A 21,834-nucleotide genomic window follows, 5' to 3' on the forward strand; every position below is an offset into this window, starting at 1 on the left:
TGCAACACCTAAGAGTCACCACTAACCGAACACTGCCATGAAGACCAAGGAACTCTCCAAACAAGTAAGGGACAATGTTGTTGAGAAGTACAAGTCAGGGTTAGGCTATAAAAAAAATATCCAAATCTTTGATGGTTCCTAGCAGCACCATCAAATCTGTATCACCCCAAGTATGGTAGATGGAAGAGGTTGTGGAATGAAATACACCCTCTTTAGATTAATACAGATGTTATTTTTTTCTTGCGAATATATTTGATATTTACGTTGCTGAGGTATAGTGTGTGCAAGTAGCATGCTGATAGGAGGAGACAGCAGAGTGACAGTGATATGAGCTCATCAGTCTCCTGCTTCTTCTTTCACTGTTCAGTCACGGTGGAGTGGGGAGACATGTAAGTGAACGTGAATGGCCAGCAAAAAAAATGTTTTCTCCAGTTTGGGAAAAATTATGAACGATTGGAACTCCTTTCAGATTTGCACTGCTATCTGGGGCCCTTTAGAGAGATTTCCCCTGATATCCTGTCATAATGTCATAATGACAATAGGGTAGATTGGTAAAGGGAGTGAGGGAAACCCTGAAACCCAGAACCCATTTAAAGCCATTGCACCCTTAAAATATATGGCAGGACAACAATATATACACACATTATATATATATATATATACAGTATTTCACAAAACTGAGTACACCCCTCACATTTTTGTAAATATTTTATTATATCTTTTCATGTGACAACACCGAAGAAATGACACTTTTCTACAAAAGTCAGTACACCCCTAAGTGAAAATGTCCAAATTGGGCCCAAAGTGTCAATATTTTGTGTGGCCGCCATTATTTTCCAGCACTGCCTTAACCCTCTTGGGCACGGAGGTCACCAGAGCTTCACAGGTCACCACTGGAGTCCTCTTCCCCTCCTCCATGATGACATCACGGAGCTGGTGGATGTTGGAGACCTTGCGCTCCCCCACCTTCCGTTTGAGGATGTCCCACAGATGATCAATAGGGTTTAGGTCTGGAGACATGCTTGGCCAGTCCATCACCTTTACCCTCAGCTTCTTTATCAAGGCAGTGGTGGTCTTGGAGGTGTGTTTGGGGTCGTTATCATGTTGGAATACTGCCCTGCGGCCCAGTCTCTGAAGGGAGGGATCATGCTCTGCTTCAGTATGTCACAGTACATGTTGGCATTCATGGTTCCCTCAATGATCTGTAGCCCCCCAGTGCCGGCAGCACTCATGCAGCCCCAGACCATGACACTCCCACCACCATGCCTGACTGTAGACAAGACACACTTGTCTTTGTCCTCCTCACCTGGTTGCCCCCACACACGCCTGACACCATCTGACACCAAATACCTTTATCTTGGTCTCATCAGACCACAGGACATGGTTCCAGTAATCCATGTCCTTAGTTTGCTTGTCTTCAGCAATCTGTTTGTGGGCTTTCTTGTGCATCGTCTTTAGAAGAGGCTTCCTTCTGGGGCGACAGCCATGCAGACCAATTTGATGCAGTGTGCGGCGTATGGTCTGAGCACTGACAGGCTGACCCCCCCCCACCCCCACCCCTACAACCTCTGCAGCAATGCTGGCAGCACTCATATGCCTTTTTCCCAAAGACAACCTCTGGATATGACGCTGAGCACGTGACCTCAACTTCTTTGGTGGACCATGGCGAGGCCTGTTCTGAGTGGAACCGGTCCTGTTATACCGCTGTATGGTCTTGGCCACCGTGCTGCAGCTCAGTTTCAGGGTCTTGGCAATCCTCTTATAGCCTAGGCCATTTTTATGTAGAGCAACAATTCCTTTTTTTTCAGATCCTCAGAGAGTTCTTTGCCATGAGGTGCCATGTTGAACTTCCAGTGACCAGTATGAGAGAGTGAGAGCGATAACACCAAATTTAACACACCTGCTCCCCATTCACACCTGAGACCTTGTAATACTAACGAGTCACATGACACCGGGGAGGGAAAATGGCTAATTGGGCCCAATTTGGAAATTTTCACTTAGGGGGTGTACTGAATTTTGTTGCCAGAGGTTTAGACATTAATGGCTGTGTGTTGAGTTATTTTGAGGGGACAGGAAATTTACACTGTTATACAAGCTGTACACTCACTACTTTACATTGTAGACAAGTGTAATTTCTTCAGTGTTGTCACATGAAAAGAGAGAAGAAAAGATTTACAAAAATGTGAGGGGTGTACTTACTTTTGTGAGATAGTGTATATATATATTTATATATATAAATATATAGGGCTAAAAATTAAAAATTGCTGAGCTACCTGCCAGGCCTTAAACTGGTTGTAAACCCCCTTGAGACATTTTTTCATATAGGTAAGCCTATCATAAGGCTTACCTATATGTACTGAAAATATCTCCTAAACGTGCGTCGTTTAGGAGATATTTCCCTTGTAGTGTACCGATGATGTCATCAGCGCATGCGCAGTGAAGAAACGGTCCTCCATGCTGTTTTTTCCCAGCGTGTCCCATGACTGGTGGCTCTCGCACGCATGCACAGGATTGACATCACGCAGCTCCGGCCGGTCACAGAGCCGGAGTCCGCATCCCCAGAAAGAAGAGGGGCAAAGATAAATGCTTCCACCAGCGGGGACATCGTGGACATTGCAGGCTTTGTTTCCAGGTAAGTGCCACATAATAGGCTAGTATGCGATGCATACTAGCCCATTATGCTTTTACTTTGCAGGGGAAAAAAGAGAAAGCAAGGGTTTACTTCCTCTTTAAGAGTTACTCGCCACCAATTGCCCCGCCCCTAACTCCACCCCTAAACACGCCCTTGTAAATTATCTCATAAAATTACACTGTTAAATGTTTTATGCAGAATTAAGTTACAAAAATAAATATTAACAACAACTTTAACAACATTAACATAAAGCATATCAGTACCCATCAGTACGGCCTCAGAAGTACAGCCTCGTCATTGCCCATCAGTGCAGCCTTTTCAGTGCCCATCGGTGCAACCTACTTTATCAGTGACCATCAGTGCAGCCCCATCAGTTCAACATATCAGTACCCATCAGTGCTGCCTCATGAGTGCCCATCAGTGCAGCCTATCAGTGCCCATCAGTGCAGCATATCAGTGCTGCCTTATCAGTTCAGCCTCATCAGTACCCATCAGTGCAGCTTATCAGTGGCCATCATTGCTGCCTCATCAGTGGCCATCAGTGCCACTTCATCGGTGGCCATTGGTGCTGCCTCAGTGCAGCAAATCAGTTCTGCCTTACCAGTGCAGCCCCATCAGTGCAGCTTATCAGTGCTGCCTCATCAGTGGCCATCAGTGGAGCCTCATCATTGCTCATCAGTGCCCATTAGAGATGAGCCAAACACCCCCTGGTTCGGTTTGTGCCAGAACTTGTGAACAGGCAAAAAATGTGCGAGAACACTGTTAAAGTCTATGGGACATGAACATGAAAAATCAAAAGTGCTAATTTTAAAGGCTTATATGCAAGTTATTGTCATAAAAAGTGTTTGGGGACCCGGATCCTGCCCCAAGGGACATGTGTCAATGGAAAAAAAAGTTTTAAAACTGATGTTTTTTCAGGAGCAGTGATTTTAATAATGCTTAAAGTGAAACAATAAAAATGAAATATTCCTTTAAATATTGTGCCTGGGGGGGAGTCCTTAGTTTGCCTATAAAGTAGCACATCTTTCTATCTTTCTCTTGTTTAGAACAATACCACAGCAAAATTACATTTCTAAAGGAAAAAATGTAATTTAAAATTGCTCATGGCTGTAATGTATTGTCGGGTCTCGGCAATATCGATAAAGATCATTAAAAAAAATGCTGTGCAGTCCCGTCCCCCCCTACAGGCCATTACCAGGCCCTCTAGGTCTGGTATGGATATTAAGGGGAATCCCACACCAAAAAAATTAAAAATGGCGTAGGGACCCCCCAAAATTCACATCAGACCAGACCCTTATCCATGCACACAACCTGGCAGGCTGCAGGAAAAAGGGGGGGCGAGAGAGCTCCCTCCCCCTCCTGAACCGTACCAGGCGACATGCCCTCAACATGGGGTGGCTGTTTATGGGGACAAGGGCCTTATCCCCACAACCCTTGCCCAGTGGTTGTGGGGGGTCTGCGGGCTGGGGGGCTTATAGGAATCTGGAAGCCCCCCCAGACCCATGTGAATGGGTATCGGGTACATTTTACCCCTACACATTCGCCAAAAAAAGTGTCAAAATGGTCAAAATTACAGTAGGCAGTCCTTTATAAAAAAAAATAAAAGTGTCCTGCCCTGTAACTCCACCTTCAATGACAGCGCTGTTGACCCGAAAAAAAAACAAAAAACAGAAGAACTCTGCCTCGATGGGAGGCGTCCCGCAACTGAAGGCTTCTTGCAATGACAGCTGTTATATAGCTCAGGGCAGGGCCACCCGGTGACGTATATGGGTGACCCCACCCCCTTCTGACATCATGTGAAGTTCACGCAACCTCAGAGGGGGAGGGTCACCCATTTGGTTCTTCCGCTTTTTTTTTTCTTGGGTCGTCTGCGCTGTCATCAAAGATGGAACTACATCATGGGACTTTTCTTTTTTCTTTTCTTTTTTAATAAAGGACTTGTCCCAAACTGTCTCCTGTAATTTTTAACATTTTGACACTTTTTTTGGTGAATGTGTAGGGGTACAATGTACCCGATACCCATTCATATGTGGGGGGCGAGATCTGGGTTGATATGGATTTTAGGGGGGACCCCCACACCATTTTATTTTAAATTTTGGCATGGGGTTCCTCTTAAAATCCCTGCCACACCTGAAGGGCCTGGTATGGATTTTGGCGGGGACCCCCAAGCTATTTTTTTTTTTTTTTTGCTGTGGGGTTCCCCTTACGTTTGTCTTGAACATCGGGCTCATCCCTAGTGCCCATCAAAGCAGCCTATCAGTGCCCATCAATGCAGCCTATCAGTGCCCATCAGTTCAGTCTTATCAGTGCCCATGAATGCAGCCTGTTAGTGCCCATCAGTGGTGCCTCATCAGTGCCCATCAGGGCAGCCTATCAGTGCCAATAAGTGCAGCCTCATCAGTGCCCATCAGTGCAGCCTATCAGTGCCCATCAGTGCAGCCTCATCAGTGCAGCCTATCAGTGCCCATCAGTGCAGCCTATCAGTGCCCATCAGTGAAGCCTCATCAGTGCCCACCAATGCAGCCTATCAGTGCCCATCAGTGCAGCCTCATCAGTGCCCAATAGTTCAGCCTATCAGTGCCCATAAGTGCAGCCTATCAGTGCCCATACGTGCAGCCTATCAGTGCCTTTAAGTGCAGCCTATCAGTGTCTTTAAGTGCAGCCTCATCAGTGCCCATCAATGCAACCTCATCTGTGCCCATCAAAGCAGCAGGGATAACAGGGAGGATTGAAGAATAGAAAAAACATTTTTGCTGCTTTGAATCCCAAAAGCCTGCCCTCACATCTGGGGAGATGTAGTTCTGGGGGACGTATCTGCATCATAAGATTTCCTCCCAGTAGCTGCCCCGTCAAGAATTCTACAAGCCCAATGATGACAACGTAGGGAGTGATAGAAGATGTTTTTTGCTACAGGAGCAAGGTAAAAGAAGGAAATAATGCTGGGACATGATCTAGAGGGGAAGAGGAAGGTTGGTGGGGTAAATTTGGGTGCAACTTATTTTGCCCTTTCCCATGACTCCAATGCATCTCACCAAAATGGAAAATTTGTGGCAAAATCTGCCCCTCTCTCTCTTCCCAAATGGCTACTTACATTTTGAATATTCACCAGATTGTCAGTATTCAGTGATGGCTCTTTAGGTTACAATACTTTCCACCAATATTTTTAATGAATTTCAACTTGGGTAATCAATGTGTTATCTGTCATATAGAGTACAACAGATAATTTGTCAATAGACCTTCACTGGAGGAAAGTCCACAAATAATTAGATATGAGGGGCATGACTCCGATCTATCACCCGTCAAGTGAACTGTGGTGGTGGAATACAGTGACATAAGCTCGCCAGTTCCACTAGATGAGGGGTCCTCTACAGTGGTGGTCCTCAATGTTATTGAAACCAAGGCCCAGTCTTTTTTTTTTTTTAAACTTCAATGCCCCAATAGTTAAAAAATAGTTTAATTTCGAAAGTATGGGATACAAAATACAGTATGTAAAAAAAGCTGGAAGGTTCTCTTAAGGGGTTTGATGTCACTGTGGGGTGATAGGTGTTCTGTAGGGGGTTAGGGGACTCTGCAGCAGACTTGGTGTCCCTGTAGGAAATTAAGTTTCTGGAGGGAGCTGGGGGCAGCTGTGGGGAATGGAGTCTCTCCAGGAGGTTGGGGGGGGGGGCTATGCAGGGGCACTGTGGAAGCTGGAGGCTACCAGCACTGCAGGGTGATGGGTGGCACTGTGGGAGGTTGGGGGGCACTGTGGGTGCTGAGGGCTCTCAGGGGGGGTCTGAGAGAGATTGAGGGGCACTGTGGGTGCTGAGGGCTCTCAGGGGTGGTCTGAGAGAGATTGAGGGGCACTGTGGGTGCTGAGGGCTCTCAGGGGGGGTCTGAGAGAGATTGAGGGGCACTGTGGGTGCTGAGGACTCTCAGGGGATGTCTGAGAGAGATTGAGGGGCACTGTGGGTGCTGAGGGCTCTCAGGGGATGTCTGAGAGAGATTGAGGGGCACTGTGGGTGCTGAGGACTCTCAGGGGATGTCTGAGAGAGATTGAGGGGCACTGTGGGTGCTGAGGACTCTCAGGGGATGTCTGAGAGAGATTGAGGGGCACTGTGGGTGCTGAGGACTCTCAGGGGATGTCTGAGAGAGATTGAGGGGCACTGTGGGTGCTGAGGACTCTCAGGTGATGTCTGAGAGAGATTGAGGGGCACTGTGGGCTACTATGGGAGGAAGGGGAGCACTATGTGAGCTGGGAGGCTGTTTGGCTTTTGATTCTTCCTGGTTATGAAGTCTTCTTCCTTTTATTCCAGGATCATCTCCAGACTGCCTCTTGCTTCTCATGTCGCGTACACACGACCGAATCTTCCAGAAAACTAGGTCCGACGGGATTGGTCCTTCGGACAATCCGATCATGTGTGGGCTAATCCGTTCATTTTTCAGGAATAAAATCGGGCGGACCTAGAAATAGAACATGTTTCAAATATATCCGATGGACTCAATTCCGATGGACTAAAATCGGGAAAACCGTTCGTCTGTGTGCTGGTCTGGCGGACCAAATACGACGCAAGGGCAGCTATTGGCTACTGGCTATTGAACTTCCTCTTTTTGTCCCGTTTATGTCATCACGTTCAAAATGAATGGACTTTCTAATGGACTTAGTCCGTTCGTGTGTGGCCAAGTCCGTTTGTTCGGAAAGTCAGTCGGAGCTCCGCTGAAAGTCCGTCGGGAAGACCGTCGGACCTAGTTTGTCGGAAAGTCCGGTCGCGTGTACGCGCCATAAGAGTCCTGCAAAGCTTCTCTTCTCTCTAGCACATTCAACCAGCACTGCTCATTTGTCTTCAGCGCATGGTTGCTCCAGTTTTCTTACACCACCCCCTACTTCCTGTAGCATCATGTCCTGCCCTGAGTTCATGAACCAGTCCAACAGGTTTGTTAGCATATGAAATAGGGGAATCTTTCTAAACAGTATATGGCCTTAAAATGTTATTCCATATTTATGCTATAAAAATCACTTAAATAGCCACAGCAAATCAGAGGCACCGTGGAAGGTTAGGGGATCTGCAAATGGCTAGAGACCGGGCTATGACTTGACAGTTAAAAACCATTGAGATTAGGAGCCAACTTATTATGCACAAAAAAGTAATAATATTTATAAGATGAATATCTGGTACTTTGTTTTCCATTTCCACAGGAGGAAAGGTATTGTATTCAGACTAATATTTAAAATGCACACACATTATTGTAATAAGCATACATTTTTTGTAGTAGTATATAACAATATACACAAACTAAAAAACTCCCAAGCATTACCTCAAATCCTACCAAATTGCCCACATAACTACCCTCAGGTGTGCAGGTGGTGTTATTCATCTCCGCTGTGCACAATCATTGTGTTTGCAAATACCAGTGCAGTTCAGAATGTTGTCTAAAATTTCAAGTGGAATTGGACTTCAAAAGTAAAGATTTTTGACTAGTTGCCGGCATCTGATACCAGTTACCAACTTGGCTGATCCTGACCACCCCCTGATCTCTGCATGCACTGACTTTGGCTTCCTTTCTGACCTCTGCTTCTGTTGCAACTGTACCGCTGATCCGATACCAACTCTGGCCTGCACCCTGACCATGCTCTTGTATATATAGTTGAACCCGATCCCACTGACTTCGATGTTCCTTTACATGTTACCTAGCAATCTGCTCCAAGCACCTACCTGCTACCAGTCAGTGCCTGCATAGCATCTGTTCACTGACCAGCCAGCACCTGCTTGTCACCTGCCCACTGCTAGCCAATGCCTGACTGCCACCCACCAGAACCTGCTCATCACTTGCCTGCTGCGAACCAGTACCTGCCTGTTCCAGCCTGCTACTTACCTGCCATTACCCCAGCCAGACCATTGTGTTGACTGTCAGCTTCCTTCTACTCCAGCTTGAACAATCTGCTTGGCCCTGTTGCTAGCAAGATCAACAGGCACTCATGTCACTCTGCTCTCTTGTGCTACCCTGTCCACTTTATCAGGCTCCTCAGCCAGAGGTGTAAGAGAGGTGTTCCTCATCACATCAGGCTCCTCCACCAGGTACGCGACAGTTCTCTTCAACCTAATAACTACATATCTGCCGTGTGAGATAATGCTGCATCTGACTGTTAGTCTCAGGAGATTTGGAGTGAGATTTGGTGAAGTCACCTGTCACGGTCCCTACCGTGTATTTTAAACGGCCAGGCGTGGTCACGCCCCAAGTGGCTCTGGGTGGTATTGAACGTATGACTGTTTCTTTACCTCTGAGCCACACCTCAGTTCTCTTCTGCCTGCTTTCCGGCCATGCCTAGTTTTGCTTAAAGTACTGTGGGCAATTCTGTTTGTACCTGCCACTCCTGGATCAGCTGTGGCAGGTTACCTAATCAGCTGGGTATAAGACACTGCCTCACTCTGAGGGCTTGTTCAGTTCTTTGCCTCCTGTTTTGCCTAAGGTTCCTGTGTTCCTGTTACAGCGTTCCAAGACTGACTCCGGCTTCTGACCCTGGCTCTGCTTATCGTTTATTCTAACTTCCGCAATCCTTGACTACGGCTTTACTCCGACTATCCCTTGGCTATTCCTGTCAAGCCCCAGTGCACAGATTCACAGCCCAGGTAGCTTATCTCTTTGTTACCGTGGGCTGTGTGTATTTGCAAGGGTGAGCGTACATCTCTGCACCATGGACTCCAACCTATGTAAGCCCTCACAGTCACCACTGTTCTTTTTTGCTGGAGGCTCTGACAAGAGGAGGCTAACCCCCGCCTCTACCAAGATGGCCACCTCCACACAGAGATACAGTGTAGAACAAATGAGATTGATAAAAAGAGCACCAGATGGTCATCTTATGAGTCCATAATCATTTATTCAAGAAAACAATATGAAAACATCAGAATAAAAAGGTATCCATTGTCTTTGGGGGGGTTGACAGCCCCCCTTTATCAGGGCTTAGAATTAAAAAGACAGTGTTTCCTCCATGACTCTATCTCAAGACTCCTGGCGAGTTGTCACATGGTTATATTTGATAAATGAATATGGACTCTTAAGAAAACTGTCTGGTGCTCTTTTTTTTAATTCCATTTTGGTTTCTCAAGTTTGGGGGGGGGGCTTGCCTTGTGGTAGAGATGCCAAGGTTTAGTTGTCAAACTCAACCAACGTTGGGGGGGGGGGGGGGGCTTGCCTTGTGGTAGAGATGCTAAGGTTTAGTTGTCAAACCCAACCAACGCCTTTGTTTTTATGGTCAAAAGTTTAAAGTCCAGCACCTAACATCTACTTGCTCTTGGACAGCGCACAATCACGCATGGTCATGTGACGGGGAAAGATCAGCTGCAGGGATACAATTGGAAATACTGCTGAGCAGTCATTTGCCCTCTGCTTGCTTTATTTTGGCCACAACCATCCAGACTGCAATTCCTCTGTAACATCGGACATGGTCTTCTTTTTCAGGCATGAGGTGCCCCAGCATCAACTATCAGGCTGCAGCAAAGGTGGAGCAATGAGTAAAATGAGCAAAAGTCCAGTTTGAAGGCTATGAATCAAAATCAGCAATGCAATTTAAACAAATATTGATGGGACTTGGAAAAAAACACACAAAACAAGCACAATGTGAATATATGTCTGTCTCCAAGAAGGCAGAAAGTCTTACAACTATTGTTTTTCCACTTGGGTCACAGTCCAGTGTTAACAGTTCATGAACAATAGACAATGCTCAATCATGGATCATTTGCAAAACAATTTACATCACTTGATGTTATGCTATGTTGTTATGTTGACTCATGGAGGGCTTGCTACAGATACAAGAACCTTTCAAAACCCTTCTTCCAACCCTCTGAGATCTGAGTCAAATCCCAATGCTTCTTGAGAAGGCTACTTTCATTCCTTTCTGTTCCTTATGTGAAGAAGAGAACTTCCAAAATATACCATCGGCAGCTGCCATCCATACAACATGACACGACCCCATGTCATTCTCTGGTCTATTTAGAACATTTAGAAGATTGGGCAGCACAGTGGTGTAGTGGTTAGCACTCTCACCTAGCAGTAAGTAGGGTCGCTGGTTTGAATCCCAACCACGACACTACCTGCCTGGAGTTTGCATGTTCTCCCTGTGCCTGCGTGGGTTTCCTCCCACAATCCAAAGACATGCAGGTAGGTTAATTGGCTTCTGTCAAAAAAAAATTGACCATAGTATATGAATGGGGACCTTGGATTGTGGGCTCCTTGAGGGTAGGGACCGATGTGAGTGTGTAATATACAGGGATAGGGACAATTGTAGACACTCAGGTTGAACTTGATGGACTGGTGTCTTTATTCAACCTAACTAACTATGAAACTAGAACATCTCAACAGCCCAAAAAGAGAATTTTCTTCCAATTTTGGTCTTGGGATCAATAAAATTTTAACCCGGTTTCACGTCACACACATCTCATGGATGAATCTTCATCTTTCCCATCATCCTCTGTACAGAGTTTCTGATCTCCTTGGTCAGCATCCCATACACAAGTGGATTCAGCAATGGGGACAAAAGGTAGTGCAGAATAGAAAATATTACAGTTTGGTTTCTCAAGTTGGGAGGGCTTGCCTTGTGGTCAAACCCAACCAACGCCTTTGTTTTGATGGTCAAAAGTTTAAAGTCCAGCACCTAACATCTACTTGCTCTTGGACAGCGCACAATCAAGCATGGTCATGTGACGGGGAAAGATCAGCTGCAATTCCTCTGTAACATTTCCTCTGTAACATCGAACATGGTCTTCTTTTTCAGGCATGAGGTGCCCCAGCATCAACTATCAGGCTGCAGCAAAGGTGGAGGAATGCGTAAAATGAGCAAAAGTCCAGTTTGAAGGCCATGAATCAAAATCAGCAATGCAATTTAAACAAATATTGATGGGACTTGGAAAAAAACACACAAAACAAGCATAACGTGAATATATGTCTGTCTCCAAGAGCGCAGAAAGTCTTACAACTATTGTTTTTCCACTTGGGTCACAGTCCAGTGTTAACAGTTCATGAGAAATAGACAATGCTCAATCATGGATCATTTGCAAAACAATTTACATCATTTGATGTTATGCTATGTTGTTATGTTGACTCATGTAGGGCTTGCTACAGATACGAGAACCTTTCAAAATCTTCTTCCAACCCTCTGAGATCTGAGTCAAATCCCAATGCTTCTTGGGAAGGCGACTTTCATTTCTTTCTGTTGCTTATGTGGAGAAGAGAACTTCCAAAATATACCATCGACATCTGCCATCCATACAACATGACATGACCCCATGTCATTCTCTGGTCTATTTAGAACATCTCAACAGCCCAAAAAGAGAATTTTCTTCCAATTTTGGTCTTGGGGATCAATACAATTTGAACCCTGTTTCACGTCACACACATCTCATGGATGAATCTTTATCTTTCCTATCATCCTCTGTACAGAGTTTCTGATCTCCTTGGTCAACATCCCATACACAAGTGGATTCAGCAATGGGGGCAAAAGGTAGTGCAGAATAGAAAATATTACATGAATGGGACGTGGGAGCTCCTGGAGTGTCCGACTGGACACGATGGTGGAGGCCACTGTAAAGTAAAATATACAGATTACGATAAGGTGGGAGCCACATGTGCGGAAGGCTTTGGAGGCAGCGCTGAAGGAGCGAGCTTTCACCACTGTGCGGAGAATAAGGAAATAGGAAACAATGATGAGAAAAACGTCTGTTCCTCCGAACAAAAGGAAGCACACCAACCCGAAGATGTTGCTGGGGGTGTAGTCGCTGCAGGACAGCTTCTCTACAGACATGTTCTCGCAGAAGCAATGAAGAATTTGTCTACTGGAGCAATAGTCAAGTCTTGCTGCCAGTAAAGGAGGTGGCAATGCGACCACCAAATTCCTGACAACAATGAAGACACAAGCTTTGGCCACAAGTTTATTGGTGACGATGGTAGGGTAGTGAAGGGGGTTGCAGATAGCCACATACCGATCATAGGCCATGACTAGAAATATGGAAGACTCCATGGCTGACCAGTAGGTAGTAAAGAACATTTGGCTAAAGCAAGCACTTTCTGATATGGTTTTATATTCTGTCCAAAGAATAAGCAAAACTCTTGGTGTGGTGACAGTGCAGAGAAGAATGTCCACCATGGCCAGCAAAGCCAAGAAGTAATACATTGGATGGTGAAGTCTTGGCTCAATATAGATGATGGACAACAAGATCACATTGACAATGATGGTAACAATAAGTAAGAATGTGAGAGGGGTTGCGATATCCGAGCTCTGAACTTCAGGAAAGCAGATGAAGCTGAAGCCCTGTGATGAGTTACTTGTGGAGTTTGTGCCTGAGTTTGAATCGTATGCCAATGGGGCTCCACCTATAATAAGGAGAAAAATGTATTATTATCACCATCATCATCATTGACATAGCCCAATCATATTCTGCACTGCTCTTCTATAGTGTCCTATACATGAAACATACATTGTAAGCAAAACAGAATACAACAGGAAAAAAAAGTTGAGGGCCCTGCTCAATACAGATAAAAGTCTTATAGGAAACAAAAGGTATGAGGATCATGGTCAATGCAGCTTACATCTAATAGAGAACAGGAGGTATGAGGGTCCCGATCATTACATCTAATAGGGAACAGGAGGTATGAGGGTCCCGATCATTACATCTAATAGAGAACAGGAGGTATGAGGGTCCCGATCATTACATCTAATAGAGAACAGGAGGTATGAGGGTCCTGATCATTACATCTAATAGGGAACAGGAGGTATGAGGGTCCTGATCATTACATCTAATAGAGAACAGGAGGTATGAGGGTCCTGATCATTACATCTAATAGGGAACAGGAGGTGTGAGGGTCCTGATCATTACATCTAATAGGGAACAGGAGGTATGAGGGTCCTGATCATTACATCTAATAGAGAACAGGAGGTATGAGGGTCCCGATCATTACATCTAATAGAGAACAGGAGGTATGAGGGTCCCGATCATTACATCTAATAGAGAACAGGAGGTATGAGGGTCCCGATCATTACATCTAATAGAGAACAGGAGGTATGAGGGTCCCGATCATTACATCTAATAGAGAACAGGAGGTATGAGGGTCCCGATCATTACATCTAATAGGGAACAGGAGGTATGAGGGTCCTGATCATTACATCTAATAGAGAACAGGAGGTATGAGGGTCCTGATCATTACATCTAATAGAGAACAGGAGGTATGAGGGTCCTGATCATTACATCTAATAGGGAACAGGAGGTATGAGGGTCCCGATCATTACATCTAATAGAGAACAGGAGGTATGAGGGTCCTGATCATTACATATAATAGAGAACAGGAGGTATGAGGGTCCCGATCATTACATCTAATAGGGAACAGGAGGTATGAGGGTCCTGATCATTACATATAATAGAGAACAGGAGGTATGAGGGTCCTGATCATTACATCTAATAGGGAACAGGAGGTATGAGGGTCCTGATCACTACATCTAATAGGGAACAGGAGGTATGAGGGTCCTGATCATTACATCTAATAGGGAACAGGAGGTATGAGGGTCCTGATCATTACATCTAATAGGGAACAGGAGGTATGAGGGTCCTGATCATTACATCTAATAGAGAACAGGAGGTATGAGGGTCCTGATCACTACATCTAATAGGGAACAGGAGGTATGAGGGTCCTGATCATTACATCTAATAGAGAACAGGAGGTATGAGGGTCCCGATCATTACATCTAATAGAGAACAGAAGGTATGAGGGTCCTGATCATTACATCTAATAGAGAACAGGAGGTATGAGGGTCCCGATCATTACATCTAATAGGGAACAGGAGGTATGAGGGTCCTGATCATTACATATAATAGAGAACAGGAGGTATGAGGGTCCTGATCATTACATATAATAGAGAACAGGAGGTATGAGGGTCCTGATCATTACATCTAATAGGGAACAGGAGGTATGAGGGTCCTGATCACTACATCTAATAGGGAACAGGAGGTATGAGGGTCCTGATCATTACATCTAATAGAGAACAGGAGGTATGAGGGTCCTGATCATTACATCTAATAGAGAACAGGAGGTATGAGGGTCCTGATCATTACATCTAATAGAGAACAGGAGGTATGAGGGTCCTGATCATTACATCTAATAGAGAACAGGAGGTATGAGGGTCCTGATCATTACATCTAATAGAGAACAGGAGGTATGAGGGTCCTGATCATTACATCTAATAGAGAACAGGAGGTATGAGGGTCCTGATCATTACATCTAATAGAGAACAGGAGGTATGAGGGTCCTGATCATTACATCTAATAGGGAACAGGAGGTATGAGGGTCCTGATCATTACATCTAATAGAGAACAGGAGGTATGAGGGTCCTGATCATTACATCTAATAGGGAACAGGAGGTATGAGGGTCCCGATCATTACATCTAATAGGGAACAGGAGGTATGAGGGTCCCGATCACTACATCTAATAGGGAACAGGAGGTATGAGGGTCCTGATCATTACATCTAATAGGGAACAGGAGGTATGAGGGTCCTGATCATTACATCTAATAGGGAACAGGAGGTATGAGGGTCCTGATCATTACATCTAATAGAGAACAGGAGGTATGAGGGTCCTGATCACTACATCTAATAGGGAACAGGAGGTATGAGGGTCCTGATCATTACATCTAATAGAGAACAGGAGGTATGAGGGTCCCGATCATTACATCTAATAGAGAACAGAAGGTATGAGGGTCCTGATCATTACATCTAATAGAGAACAGGAGGTATGAGGGTCCCGATCATTACATCTAATAGGGAACAGGAGGTATGAGGGTCCTGATCATTACATATAATAGAGAACAGGAGGTATGAGGGTCCTGATCATTACATATAATAGAGAACAGGAGGTATGAGGGTCCTGATCATTACATCTAATAGGGAACAGGAGGTATGAGGGTCCTGATCACTACATCTAATAGGGAACAGGAGGTATGAGGGTCCTGATCATTACATCTAATAGAGAACAGGAGGTATGAGGGTCCTGATCATTACATCTAATAGAGAACAGGAGGTATGAGGGTCCTGATCATTACATCTAATAAAGAACAGGAGGTATGAGGGTCCTGATCATTACATCTAATAGAGAACAGGAGGTATGAGGGTCCTGATCATTACATCTAATAGAGAACAGGAGGTATGAGGGTCCTGATCATTACATCTAATAGAGAACAGGAGGTATGAGGGTCCCGATCATTACATCTAATAGGGAACAGGAGGTATGAGGGTCCTGATCATTACATCTAATAGAGAACAGGAGTGAGTACAGTATGGAGTGGGGACAATATGGAATGAAGATAGTATGGAGTGAGTATAGAATGGAGTAATTGTTGTTCATCAAATACTAAAAGGCAGTCCACTTCTTGTTGGAACTTTGGAATTTACAATATATGTTTTTGCATTTTTGTTATTTGTATTTATTTTCTTTTTTTTGATTTAAAAGATTTTTTCTTTTTTTTCTGTTTGCTATATTTTAATTTGTGTAATAAAGCTGGAATAATTGTAGAGTTGTTTACAATATACACTAAATAAAGACATAGTGGCTAAAGGCCTTTATTATTATTGAAGATGGGGCTCTATTCCTCCCACTGACACCAATGATGGGGCACTATTCCTCCCACTGACACCAATGATGGGGCTCTATTCCTCCCACTGACACCAATGATGGGGCACTATTCCTCCCACTGATACCAACGAAGGGGCACTATTCCTCCTATTGATACCAATGATGGGGCACTATTCCTCCCACTGATACCAATGATGGGGCACTATTCCTCCCACTGATACCAATGATGGGGCACTATTCCTCCCACTGATACCAACAAAGGGGCACTATTCCTCCTATTGATACCAATGATGGGGCACTATTCCTCCCACTGATACCAATGATGGGGCACTATTCCTCCCACTGATACCAATGATGGGGCACTATTCCTCCCACTGATACCAATGATGGGGCATTATTCCTCCCATTGATACCAATGATGGGGCATTATTCCTCCCACTGATACCAATGATGGGGCATTATTCCTCCTACTGATACCAACGAAGGGGCACTATTCCTCCCACTGATACCAATGATGGGGCATTATTCCTCCCACTGATACCAACGAAGGGGCACTATTCCTCCCACTGATACCAATGATGGGGCACTATTCCTCCCACTGATACCAACGAAGGGGCACTATTCCTCCTATTGATACCAATGATGGGGCACTATTCCTCCCACTGACACCAATGATGGGGCACTATTCCTCCCACTGACACCAATGATGGAGCACTATTCCACCCACTGACACCAATGATGGGGCACTATTCCTCCCACTGACACCAATGATGGGGCACTATTCCTCCCACTGACACCAATGATGGAGCACTATTCCACCCACTGACACCAATGATGGGGCACTATTCTCCCCACTGACACCAATGATGGGGCACTATTCTCCCCACTGACACCAATGATGGAGCACTATTCCTCCCACTGACACCAATGATGGGGCACTATTCTCCCCACTGACACCAATGATGGGGCACTATTCCCCCCACTGACACCAATGATGGGGCACTATTCTCCCCACTGACACCAATGATGGGGCACTATTCCCCCCACTGACACCAATGATGGGGCACTATTCTCCCCACTGACACCAATGATGGGGTACTATTCCTCCCACTAATACCAATGATGGGACACTATTCCTCCCACTGAAACCAACAATGTCCTTTCCTCCTTACTGGATGTGGGGGTTCTTTTTTCCTGGAGCCCCCTGGATATTTTTACATTTGGATTAGTGAATGGCAAGACTACAAGTCCCATCTTCCGGCAAGGCAGAGGGGCTCATAGATCTCAATGGAACACCAAAGTGGCGACGTCATCCACTGCCCACCGATACTTCCTCCAGACCTAAGTATGGACCTGGGGCTGGAAGAATAGCCTGCAGGAGCCTGTGCACGGGGCCCATCATCCACTGTGTTTCCGATAATTTGTAGTCTACAAAGCAAAAATAATAATTCACATTTGTAATCATTTTTTTAAAATTATTATTAATAAAATGTATTATTTTTTCTGCAAAAAAAAAAGTCATATTTTGTTACATTGAGCAGCACACTGAGATAATAAATAAAATAATCACTTTATAAGTTGTATCACTTCAACTACTAACATTGCCAATTTCCTTCCCAATGTAGCTCTGCCTTCCGCTAATTATATAATAAATAGGGAATTAATCACTAGCAATACAAACCACATTATACTGATAAAGGGTGCCGGTCACCCAGATACCAAACCCTGAGCTCCAGATGCCACATCTCCCCATCTTATGTAAAGAGCCACAATGATTGCAAGTTTTATCGAAAGGAAATAAAAAATATAATAAATATAAGGATACGCTGTATAAAATGTAAAAATAGCTTTATGATATCACAACAACAACAACAAAAAAGTACACTCGTAATGTAAGATCCATTGAAATTTGATGACAACAAATACTAAATAGACAATGCAAGTCATCAAGAGAATTTCCTGTTATTTAGACGTATATACAAGTTTTACAATACGCAATGTATTCTCACCGGCCACTTTATTAGGTACACCTGATCAATTGCTCGGTAATACAAATTGCTAATCAGCCAATCACATGGCAGCAACTCAATGCATTTAGGCCTCTAGACGTGGTGAAAAGATTTTTTCGCCCCACTACCTGGACGGACTGGTTATGGTCCACATCCCTGGTACATAGAGTAGAAGAAGTTCCTCAAAGACTGGGACTTTAACCACTTCCCGACCAGCGTACGACGATGTACGTCGACAGAATGGCACGGGCAGGCATATTGGCGTACATGTACGTCCGATCTTCAATGCCGCCCTGCCATCGGGAGCACGCAGGCGGCGGCGCGCTCCCGCGCTGGTCGGGACCCCTGTGAGTCCGGACGCGGGACCCGCGGACTCGATCGCCGCGGGCATACCCGCGATCGTCTCACGGGACGGCTGAATGGAGGAAATGCCGTGTAAACAGCATTTCTCCATTCTGCCTAGCAACTAGTGACGCTGATCTCTGCTCCATGTGATTGGAGCAGAGATCAGTGTTCACTAAATGAAAGCCCAACCCCCCCACAGTTAGTAACACACCCCTAGGAACACTTAACCCCTACACTGCCACCCACTGGTTAACCCCTTCACTGCCAGTGTCATTTACACAGGAATCACTGCATTTATATAGCAGTGATTGCTGTATAAATGACAATGGTCCCAAAAATGTGTCAAAAATGTCCGATGGGTCCCCCACAATGTCGCAGTCACAATAAAAATCGCTGATCGCCGCCATTACTAGTAAAAAAAAAAATAATAAAAAATTATTAATAAAAATGCTATAAAACTATCCCTATTTTGTAAACGCTATAACTTTTGCGCAAACCACTCAATAATCGCTTATTGTGATTTTTTTTAACCAAAAATATGTAGAAGAATACGTATCGGCCTAAACTGAGGGAAAAAATCGTTTTTTTATATATTTTTGGGGGATATTTATTATAACAAAAAGTAAAAAATAATGCATTTTTTTCAAAATTGTCGCTCTATTTTTGTTTATAGCGCAAAAAATAAAAAACGCAGGGGTGATCAAATACCACCAAAAGAAAGCTCTATTTGTAGGAAAAAAAGGACGTCAATTTTGTTTGGGAGCCATGTCGCACGACCGCACAATTGTCAGTTGAAGCGACGCAGTGCCGAATCGCAAAAAGTGGTCTGGTCTTTGACCAGCAAATTGGTCCGCTCTGAAAGTGGTTAAAAGGAACCATAAACAGTGGTTTAAATATAAAAATATAAAAATTTATTGAAATGTGAAATAAAATTGGAAGCATATGGATAAAAGCAAACCCATGATGATGGAATCAGCTAGTGGAAAAGCCACAAGATGACTGGCAGAAAGACAGAGAGTCCAACGCGTTTCGACATACATACTGTTTATTTCGTTGGCATGGACCATAGGGTGAGTACATGGATTGAAAACTGGCTACAAGGGTAAGTTCAGAGGGTGGTGATAAATGGGGAGTACTCAGAATGGTCGGGGTGGGTAGTGGGGTCCCCCAGGGTTCCGTGCTGGGACCAATCCTGTTTAATTTGTTCATAGACGACCTGGAGGATGGGGATCAATCTCTGTATTTGCAGATGATACTAAGCTAAACAGGGCAATAACTTCTCCGCAGGATGTGGAAACCTTGCAAAGAGATCTGAACAAATTAATGGGGTGGGCAACTACATGGCAAATGAGGTTCAGTGTAGAAAAATGTAAAATAATGCATTTCGGTGGCAAAAATATGAATGCAATCTATAGACTGGGGGGAGAACCTCTGGGGTGATCTAGGACGGAAAAGGACCTGGGGGTCCTAGTAGATGATGGGCTCAGCAATGGCATGCAATGCCAAGCTGCTGCAAGCAACACAAACAGAATATTGGCATTAAAAAGGGGATCAACTCCAGAGATAAAACAATAATTCTCCCACTCTACAAGACTCTGGTCCGGCCGCACCTGGAGTATACTGTCCAGTTCTGGAGTGGAGGGGGACACAGAGGGTGAGCAGAGAAGGAGCGGAGGAGGGCACGGAGGAGGAGCAGAGGAGGACATGGAGGGGGAGCGGAGAAGGACACAGAGGAGGACACGGAGGGGGAGCGGAGAAGGACACGGAGGAGGAGCAGAGGAGGACATGGAGGGGGACACAGAGGGTGAGCGGAGGAGGAGCAGAGGAGGACATGGAGGGGGATTGGAGAAGGACACAGAGGAGGACACGGAGGGGGAGCGGAGAAGGAGCAGAGGAGGACATGGAGGGGGATCGGAGAAAGACACGGAGGGGGAGAGGAGAAGGAGCGGAGGAGGACATGGAGGGGGATTGGTGTGGCGGTGTGTCCGTTACAAGCACCAAGCTCCCTGTATAGATTTCAATAAAGCAGCTGAAAGCCGCGGGGGGGGGGGGGGGGGTGAGGAGAATGGCTGTCAGCTGCTTTATTGAAATCTAAACCGGGAGATTGGTGCTTGTAGCGTTCTCCACTGTCTCACGATCTTCCCCTTACTGCCCAGGTATCGGATCAGGCATCGGGCCATCTGCATGAGTACAGGTACTCGTGCACCATTATCGATATTAGTATTGGTGTTGTGTAACCCTTTAAAATACCATGGATTGCAGTATGGTGGGCTACATATTTCACCCCCCCCCCCCCCCCCCGTGTTTACAGTTCAGAGACCCAACAGTACTTTTTTAGACTACCTTTTTTTTGTCGGCACTACCTATAGTTGCTGTTTGTGACAGAACCGCTTAGGTGCTTCATTCCGCTAAACAGTGCCTCCTGCCCTCCAAACCATTACAGCAGACCAAGAGCTAATACCAGCCCTCTTACCCGAATCATCGTACACAGACAAGATTTTGAGGTAAACTCCAAAGAAATTACTGTTTATTGAACCTCGGACACATACTGGAGTGCGTTCTGAAGTGCATTTTGTACAGATTGTAGGGTTCAGGAGAGTGATAGGTACAGGGTGCAGGGTTCTAGAGTGCATTATGCACAGGGTGCAGGGTTCTAGAGTGCATTATGCACAGGGTGCAGGGTTCTAGAGTAAATTACGCACAGAGTGCAGGGTTTAGGAGAGCGCTAGGTGCAGGGTTCAGAAATTGTTAGGTACAGAGTGCGGGGTTCTGGAGTGCGTTAAGCACAGACTGCAGGGTTCTGGAGTGTGTCATGGACAGAGTGTAGGATTTTGGAGTGCATTACACACAGAGTGCAGGGTTCTGGAGTGCGTTATGGACAGGGTGCAGGGTTTTGGAGTACGTTACACACAGAGTGCAGGGTTCTGGAGTGCGTCATGGACAGGGTGTAGGGTTTTGGAGTGTGTTACGCACAGACTGCAGGGTTCTGGAGTGCGTCATGGACAGGGTGCAGGGTTTTGGAGTGCGTTACGCACAGACTGCAGGGTTCTGGAGTGCGTCATGGACAGGGTGTAGGGTTTTGGAGTGTGTTACGCACAGACTGCAGGGTTCTGGAGTGCGTCATGGACAGGGTGCAGGGTATTCGAGTGCGTTACGCACAGACTGCAGGGTTCTGGAGTGAGTCATGGACAGGGTTTAAGGTTTTGGAGTGTGTTACGCACAGACTGCAGGGTTCTGGAGTGCGTCATGGACAGGGT

At 45.3% G+C, this 21,834-nt stretch overlaps 1 protein-coding gene across 1 annotated transcript; it reads right to left on the minus strand.

Moving 5' to 3' along the window:
- Positions 1-11,520: 11,520 nt before the first annotated feature.
- On the minus strand, positions 11,521-12,980 carry LOC143973745 (olfactory receptor 56A4-like; the record flags this gene model as incomplete). Its single annotated transcript, XM_077474587.1, has 1 exon — positions 11,521-12,980. A coding segment is annotated over one exon (975 nt), but the record flags the coding sequence as incomplete, so codon positions are not given.
- Positions 12,981-21,834: the final 8,854 nt, after the last annotated feature.

This window comes from Lithobates pipiens, unplaced genomic scaffold (assembly GCF_037356315.1).
Source record: "Lithobates pipiens isolate NorthernLeopardFrog02 unplaced genomic scaffold, aLitPip1_a1.2 Scaffold_94, whole genome shotgun sequence".
Taxonomy (NCBI): Eukaryota; Metazoa; Chordata; class Amphibia; order Anura; family Ranidae; genus Lithobates; species Lithobates pipiens.